Here is a 9,458-nt window from a genome sequence, read left to right as displayed (position 1 = left end):
TAAAATATTCTATATTTCTCAAACTGAGAGCTAAGGTGACATGAGTGCATAACTGTAAACTTTGAAGGGGATGGAATAAACAGTAGGTCCAGTAAATAATGATCTGGGGCCCAGATTCTGGGCCCTGTTGCATCAACACTTCACTTTTCAATTTGCAAAACTTATGAGTGACTTTTTTTTGCAAAGTAAAAGTGAAAAGTGTTGCACCAAAGACTTAACATAATTTACTTTGCACTTTGCAAATAAAAATTTCACTGCAAAGTCTTTGCATAAAATGCAAAGCAAAGCGTTGCACCAAAAAATTAAATCACTTTCATTTTGTATTGGTTTTTGAAAGCATTTCGATTCTGTATGTAAATTAAGTTTCGGGTTCGTGATTTAATTTTTTAAAAAATATATTTTATTTATTAATATTTTTAATTACAATTTTTTATTACAATTTATTGAATATAATATGTTTAACTTCTCTGTTGCTATTAGTAACGAGACCGCAAGACCGACCAACGACTTTATTTTATTGAGTTCTCCTAACGACTGTTCAACTGAACCGTTTATGTTCAACCTTTCCTAACGACTGACAATTCAAAGTTTTTCCTTTGATGCCTGAAGTCGTTATTGAAAATCTGAAATTGGATTTTATCCAATTGAATTCAAGCTTCCAAAATTCCTAAGAATTTTCTAGATAGGATTGGAGCTTCTATTTGCTAAAGCACCTCGTCAGCGTCTTTAGCTTTGGCGTCAATAGCCAAATGACGAGATTCATATCCAATGGTATTTGGACATCTCATCGATCAAGTATTTCAAATGATACTTGATATGTTTTGCACAACATAGTTGCGTCTTTAAATAAAACAATTTTGTTTTCTTTTGCAACATTAGCTGCGTTTCAGCAAACATGATCCGCTCAATGATCTGAATCATCTTTGCTGAAACGATACGGATCACGTTTGAAAATAATTGGCAACGCATGAAATATGCCAGTTGGGTTTGTGTACAAAATTTTTTGATTTATGTGAATAATTTTGGCACTAAAAAAATAAGTGAGAAAATTTTGAATACAAAAAATTTAAAACTTGGAAAATAAATAAAATCTGTTGAAATGTCTGAAGTATGAAATGTAAGTTTTTATTTAGTATTTACTTAAAAACTTAAATTTAATTCTATAGTAAATAAATGGAAATTGCAGATTTTATTAGAATTATCGAGCAAAACTGACTCCTTCATTTTCTTTTTAAACAGTAGTCCAAGTGTATTAAGCTCAAGGGATGAAGTGCATCAGCATGGATATAGTGGAAATTTTATGGAAACGATCAATAATTGTTCCGTTAAAGATTATTAAATTGGTATTTGCGCATAAAAAATACAATTGCTATATATTAATTATGTTTCATATTTTAATAGATTTGTTAATAAAATCCAATCAGCAAATACAAAATAACCGTGGTGGTCACAATTGAACGAGAGCAATGAAGGAAATTTACATATTTTTATGGTATATGGCAAATATAAATACTTTTCGCGAAATTGGTATTTGTTTTGGCATACCAAAAGCGTCTGTATGGAGAATAATTAAAAGAACTAGTGTTTAGCCTTACTATCAATTGACACTAATTATAAATTACGCACTTGCTAATAAGATGCAAAAGTGGAAGCTTCGAAAAAATTCCTCGTAAATTGTGTGCATTTATGACAGTAACAGATGTAAAATAATGCCACCACATCCCATAGCAAAATAGGCTTTATTTCAAAAGAAAGCATGACTAGTATCTTAATCTTGCATTATTAGGGTTGCGATGAACATGGTCTGTTTTTTATAACGTTTATGTTGGAGACCTGAATCCTTTATGATTTGTTCTGTTTTAATTTAAAATAAACTGTATTCAACTGTAATGTTAGTATATATTTATTTCAATTAATTATTTTCAATAAATTATCAACAACACTTTTTAATCAATAAAACGTAAATAATTAAAGTAATAATTTGTAATTAATGTTTAATAATCTTAATTTATAGTAATAGTAATAATTAAAACATTACTTCAAACAAAAGAAATTAAATAATAATGACCATATTTAAATAATAGTAACATAAAATCAAAAATAATAAATAACAATAAAATGTAGATTGTTGTATTAATGTTGTACCACGACCGTTGCATCGCATTGCCAACCTCATTTGCCATTAAAATACGTTCCACTTTCTATCTTTTATCATACAATTCCCATTGAACCAGGAAATGAACCAGATCAATTGCTGTTTTACCCATTGTTTTTGTTTTGCATTAAAATTGAGCGGATCACGTTTGAAAATAATTGGCAACGCATGAAATATGACAGTTGGGTTTGTGTACAAAATTTTTTGATTTGTGTGAATAATTTTGGCGCTAAAAAAATAAGTGAGAAAATTTTGAATACAAAAAATCTAAAAAATAGAAAATAAATAAAATCTGTTGAAATGTCTGAAATATTTACTTAAAAACTTAAATTTAATTCTATAGTTAATAAATGAAAATTGCATATGTTATTAGAATCATCGAGCGAAACTGACTCTTCCATTCCCTTTTTACTAGTTCAAGTGTATGGTATTAAGCTCAAGGGATGAAGTGTATCAGCATAGATATAGTGGAAGTTTTGTGGAAACGATCAATAATTTTTTCGTTAAAGATTATTTGATTGATATTTGCGCATAAAAAATACAATTGCTATATATTAATTATGTTTCATATTTTAATAGATTTGTTAATAAATTCCAAATCAGCAAATGCAAAATAACCGTGATGATCACATTTGGACGAGAGCAATGAAGTAATTTTATATATTTTTGTGGTATATGGCAAATATGAATACTTTTTGCAAATTTGGTATTTGTTTTGGCATACCAAGAGCTTCTGTGTGGAGAATAATTAAAAAAACTAGTGTTTAGCTTATATCAATTGGACACTAATTTAAAATACGCACTTGGTAATAATGCAAAAATGGAAGCTTCGAAAAAATTCCCGTTCATAATTGGTTGTATAGACAGTACACATCTAAAAATAAATGCACCAAACCATAGCAAATAGGCTTATTTCAAAAGAAAGCATGACTATGGCTTAATCTTGCAGGCAGTTTGCGATGAAAATGATTTTTTTATAAACGTATATGTTGGAGAGCCTGGTTTCTTATGTATTGTTCTGTTTTAATTAAATAAATGTATTCAACTTAATTTTTATATATTCATTTCAAATTAATTGATTTTAATAAATTATCAAACAACACTTTTTCAATAATAATAAAACGTAAATTATTAAAGTAATAATTTTAATTATATTGATAATTAGAACGTTACTTTAAACAAAGAAATAAATAATAATGACATATTAATTAAATAAGTACATAAAATAAATAATAAATAAATAAAATCAATAGTAAATAAATATAAATGTAGATTTGTTTAAAATTTTACTGCACCGTGCATCGCATTGCCAACCTTATTTGCATTAAAATACGTTCCACTTTTATCTTTTACATACATTCCACATTGAACCAGAAAGTGAACCATTTCAATTGCTGGTTCACCCCATTGTTTTTGTTTTGCATGTAAAATTGAGCGGATCATGTTTGCTGAAACACAGCTATTGTCACCATATGAAGTACAGGCAATAAGCCTGACTGAAATTGAATATACAAACGTGCGTAGGCGTTGTGAGATATCTTAATGCGCAATACATTGATGCGCATACTTAAGATACAAAAATTGTGTAGAATGGCAAAGTGCCGTTATAGTAATGCAGGGTGTTAACTCCCCCCTGTCTAAGATGAATCGTCCCGATTCATGAAATCAGAAATTTGTTGATCTAAGGCATTGAATACAATGTCTTGATCCTTATCAACTGTTATCGTCTTCGGTTTGATTTTAAAATATTTGTAGCATTTATAGCTACTATATATAATAACTAATATTATTACAATTGATAATGTAGATAAAGAAATGGGGCTTTCATTATAATCATTTTTTAATATATTAATTAAATCTCTGTTATTTAATTTAATTTTTTGTTCACTTGAATCAACATATTCAGTGACATTAAAATCGTTAAAATAATGGTTCAAAATGTACAAATTTATTTTGTTTTCTGTGTTTTCATATATAACATTAGCTATGTTTATTGTATCATTAAAAGTAATTAAGTAAGTTCCGGAAATATTATTATTATTAACAGAGTGATTTCCGGTAAGAAGTATTGCCCCTTCTTTTATTATATCTATATTTTTATTTTTCTCTTTAGATTTCTTACAATTTGTTTGTCTTTTGTTTAAAATATCAGAAAGACAATTATTTACATTATTTATTTTACAATATATATTTTTTAGTTCTACTTTACAATTATCAATATTATAGTAGATACTTTGACATTTTATTATTTCGTTTGGGATAATTAACTTTCCATCAGACTGGAATATAGGCCTTGTTTCGAAAAGAATACATCTATCAGTTATCAGAGGATACTTGATATATATTATTATTAATGAATTTTTTTGGACAATTTTGAAAGTAGAGACGTCCAGCAGATCGATTATAGAAATTTGTTTATATTCATGTTGAAGTATATCTTTAATTTCTTCAAGGTGTAACACTAGGGTGGCTCACGTTATAAGGGGGAAAATTAAAAATGAAGTTTTGAATGAGCGCACCCCCTAGGAATATGCCATTGACCAAAAAAATTATATTCCCAAAGTTTTGGAGCAATAGGATTAAAAATTACGTTGCGCCACTCGGGCAAAGTTGGGTTTTCAGTACAAAAAACAGAAATTTTTCAATTCAAGGTCATTTTTTATCTTTGTTACTTGTTTCAACAGTTATTAATATATATTCATTTGATAGATAATTAAAATATCTTTTTAATAAGATATTGATGAGCAAAATCGGTTAAAAATTATGCGCAAAACACAATAATTAGTTGAGCGACTGTGCTCTGTTTTCTATTTCATACCTTTTAGCTGGCATGCACAATTACGTAATAGGTATATGCTACGATTTAGTTAATTATTTACAAAAAATTATAATTTTAAGAAAACCCTTTTTTCAGTAATTAATATATTGTGTTTATTATGTTTTTTTATATGATAATGTTCGACTACTTGCAGAAAATATTGTTTTCCCTCTTCATATTTTGTCAAAATCGAATTATAGTCCAGCCTAATTCCTCTTTCTATGCAATCATTTATCATATGAAGTCTGGCACAGAATTCAAGTGCATCTCTATAATCTTGCGTCTCCATCGATGGCGAAGGATCGAAACTGATAAAACTATTAGATAGGCAAAAACAATTAAAAAAATTTATCTCTTCGGTCACGAAATCAATAAGGCTCTTTGACGAAAATAACTTCATTAGTGGGTTCCCACTCTTTATCTAACCAGAGATAGCTGGGAGCTTGGATGGAAATCGATACGGGAGCAGGCATCTTCTCGAAAGATATGCAGATAAGACAGTGCTACCGAATCCCTGCTACTTACAGCGTCTTTCACGGCGAGATATATGCTATCGAAAAAGAAATCAACATTAGACAACGAAGTACAATTCGTCCTTCGAATATCACGATTTTTTGTAGATAGGCCGCACTGAAAGCAATTGAATCTAAATTCCAAGATAGTATTAAAATGTCGCTATTCACTAATGAGTATCAAACATCATAAGGTCTCTTTTTGTTGGACATAGTACATTTCGAATACTTGGATATAGCAATATTGAAAGGAATGAACTAGCAGATGAGATGGCCAGAAAAGGTTCTGAACTGCATACAGGAAAGGCCGATCTCTCAATACATACACCGATATGTAAACTGTTTAGAATAATAGAGGAAATCAATACGGTGACTAAAAATTTATAGACTAACCGCGAAGTCTGTAAGGTCGCTAGAATCTTATGGCCTAAGTTGTACAAAAATACAACGAAAAGCCTTTTAGACTTCAGCAAACCTGCAGTTCATGTGCTTTCTAGAGTACTAAAAGGACACTGTGCCATTGCGCCTATGCTCCAACGGTGACGAGTTCCAACAAGTGGATTATGCAGGAGTTGCCATGAGGATGATGAGGTAAAATCTATCAACCACTTCCTGTGTTTCTGTCCGTACTTCAGACAAGGCTACTTTAGTGTCTTGAGGATCGTTATTTTACTGGCTTGGAAGAGATAACGAAAGCTAACTTATCGGATCTCCTCAACTTCATCTAGAAAACCAAATGGTTTAACAAGGATAACAAAGGTTAGAAAATCGCATCTCCTCGTAAAATTTTTTGAGGGCATCCCAATGGGCAATATATGTCTCCAAGTAGATGTGCTGACAACTGTCAGCATGTGCCTTCCAAACATAACCTAACCTAGTGTGGGTTTAAATTTTCACACATTTGCTTACCATAAAAATATATATATCTTGTACAAATCATTTGAGTTATATGTAAATTGATCTCTTTAAATAATCATTTTTAGTAAGTACATGATTTTCGCCATCATCGAGAATCTTACCTTACTACTACAAAATATGTATAGCGTAGCGATCCGAAACCTTGCATTTGTCAAGGGTGGCAACTAAACTAGGAGTGATAAATTGAATAGTTCTGTCTGAGTTATCCCAATTTTGTTGAACTGTGACTAAAGATTCAGCTTCCATTTTAAGACAAATTTCTTCATCAATTTCAATTCTTCATCAATTTATTCCAATTAAAATCAATGGAATTTTTAGCCGCTCTTGCTTCGTTTGCTAAAAGGATATTAACTTAAGTCATACTCCCTGTACGACCATTTTCTCTTTGCTTACGAAAAAATTCTTGTTTTGACTACATTTTCAATTCTACTTAAATATCTACATAAATTATTAAGTAGAAATGCATTATTTTTATTTTTTATTTATGTTTCTTCCGTTTCTTGTAAACATTTGCATTGTGCATGCCAGCTAAAAGGTATGAAATAGAAAACAGAGCACAGTCGCTCAACTAATTATTGTGTTTTGCGCATAATTTTTAACCGATTTTGCTCATCAATATCTTATTAAAAAGATATTTTAATTATCTATCAAATGAGTACATATTAATAACTGTTGAAACAAGTAACAAAGATAAAAAATGACCTTGAATTGAAAAATTTCTGTTTTTTGTACTGAAAACCCAACTTTGCTCGAGTGGCGCAACGTCATTTTTAATCCTATTGCTCCAAAACTTTGGGAATATCATTTTTTTGGTCAATGGCATATTCCTAGGGGGTGCGCTCATTAAAAATCGCATTTTAGTTTTTCTGAGCCACCCTATTGATACATTGTCCATTGAATCCAAAAACAATATCTGCGATTTGATTTTGACTACGAAGTGAGCGATTCGTTTGGCAAAATACCATACACAAATTAATTTGTACATTCCCATAAACATGACTCAATTAGTGGCACAGATCCGAGCTCGTACTCTTTCCACATTAGCTTATGATAGTTATCCGACAAAATGATTTACGATTTTCAAATAATAAATATACAACTCAAACCAAATCCGATGGAAATCATAATAGCAATAATAATAATAAACTTCCTTACCGAGAAAAAAGATTATAAAAATGTTAAAATTTTTAAATGGCTTTTTAGTTTAAATTATAAAGATGAAAATCCATAACCATAAGCACCACAAGCGGCAAATGTTGATTTGTGTATCGCAATAAAATTGAAATGCTTTAAAAACCTATAAAAGGAAGAGCTCAGCTATGCGCTGCTGATGCCATTGAAGCCATAGAAGCTGGCGAAGTCTCTGTTGTTGTTGCTGTTGCTAGCACTGATACTGATACTGATGCTGATGATGCTTTTGCTGGTTTTGATGGTGGTGCTGGTGCTGGTGCTAGAATAGCAGATTGGCCAGTAATTTAATTGTGTGTACGACGATTTGACGGCGGCACTCAATTTACATTGCTATGCCTGTCCTATTAGTACACAGTTTGGGCCTAATAGATTTGAGTCATGGAAATTGTATTTGCCTGGAGCGAATCGAATAAGCATCGAAGACGAATACATAGGAGCCTCGTAAATAAAATCATCAAATTAATCTCTTTAATACAGATTAAGTGTAAATTATATGGGAAGAGTTTGGGTGTACTTCCATGAACTATGCCACATAAATCACTGATTAACGCTAGATTTTCTATTTGATTTTAATGAAATATATTGTAATCCGAAATATCTGAAATATTTCATAAATTAATTATATCTTTTTAAGTATTTAAATTCGAAATGTATAAACGCTCAGTTCGTTTGAAGTAGGTATATGGTAATTAAGTTGCAGTAGTTGCAAAACCATTTCGCAGCTTATGAGAAATACTTGATACTGTTGTGGCACATTGTAACTGCTGTAATAATATTTTAATAAACCACGTTTCATTTTTATTAAATAAAAAACAAATTTCTTTGTTAATTACGTTACCAGCGATCGCAGGTCGCAATGTAAATTGTTATTCCACGATCAAGCCAAGCGCAACGAAGTCAACTGCAGCCAAGCCAAAAAGGCAAACAATTTTTAACAATTCGATATTAAACGATAATGTGCCAACAAGGTGCCTACATAATCTTAACAACATAATCATAAAAATGCAGCAGCAACTCCGAAGCCTGGCCACAGATTGGTCTTTCATGTGTCAGATAAGATCACTGCAGTCACAGTTCCAGCATTTACAGTAGTTGGTGTTGCAGCTATTATCTAAAGGATCGCGCATAACATGCAAATTTTCCGTCTGCCCAGCTCAAGCGGCTGCGGCATAGGCAAAAATAGCAGTCCGAGTGGAGAGGAGAATATTAAAGATGCTGCATTACATCTTCGCCAATCCGAACTAGCTGTGGCTGGCTGTGGCTGCGAAAGTGGCTCGTGAATGTGCACTATAAATCACAAGAAAAACAAAACAAATTTAAAACACAGCTTCGGAAATCGTGAGCTATAAAATAGGCAGCTTAAAGAGAGGGTGGCACTATGCTGAGCATTCCGATAAGATGTTAGTAATCAAACATTCATATTAAGCATTGGAATTGTAAGGATTTTTCAGAATTAGTATTTATTTTTTTGGGTTGTTGAGTATGCAACAATAGTCAATAGGAAAATAAATTTTTCGTTGTGAAAATTTTACGAACACCGCACTTTAAAAATTTATTATAAAGTAATAATATGCCTGGAACTATATACAATTATTTACAGATTTATAGCCAAACATTTACTTCATTAAGAAATATTTTCAGAAATAATTGCTCTAGGACAATTGCTTTAGATAATCGCTTTGAGATTTTAAATTCTGCTACTGTTTCAAAGAAATATAAAATAACTGCAATTGGCACTTAGTAATACGTGGAACACTAATTTTTAGGTTCCCAACAGTGGATTTTCGATTGAAAATCATTCAATCTTAACAACTTTACTGTTGTTAATTAAAATTTAAACTACTGTAAGTGTTGAGATCTTTAA

At 30.9% G+C, this 9,458-nt stretch overlaps 1 protein-coding gene across 1 annotated transcript in view; it reads left to right on the top strand.

Annotated features, from left to right (window-relative positions):
• The window catches only part of LOC119676122 (protein hedgehog-like), a 36,120-nt gene extending 28,238 nt beyond the window's left edge, over positions 1-7,882 (top strand). The window contains exon 2 of the mRNA XM_038087353.1: positions 7,721-7,882. Coding sequence (XP_037943281.1) covers positions 7,721-7,882 — 162 coding nt within the window. The remainder of the gene's footprint in view (positions 1-7,720) is intronic.
• The last annotated feature ends 1,576 nt before the right edge of the window (positions 7,883-9,458 follow it).

The sequence above is a fragment of the Teleopsis dalmanni genome, chromosome 2 (genome assembly GCF_002237135.1).
Source record: "Teleopsis dalmanni isolate 2A chromosome 2, ASM223713v2, whole genome shotgun sequence".
Lineage (NCBI taxonomy): Eukaryota > Metazoa > Arthropoda > Insecta > Diptera > Diopsidae > Teleopsis > Teleopsis dalmanni.
This window is presented reverse-complemented; position numbering and strand designations above follow the sequence as displayed.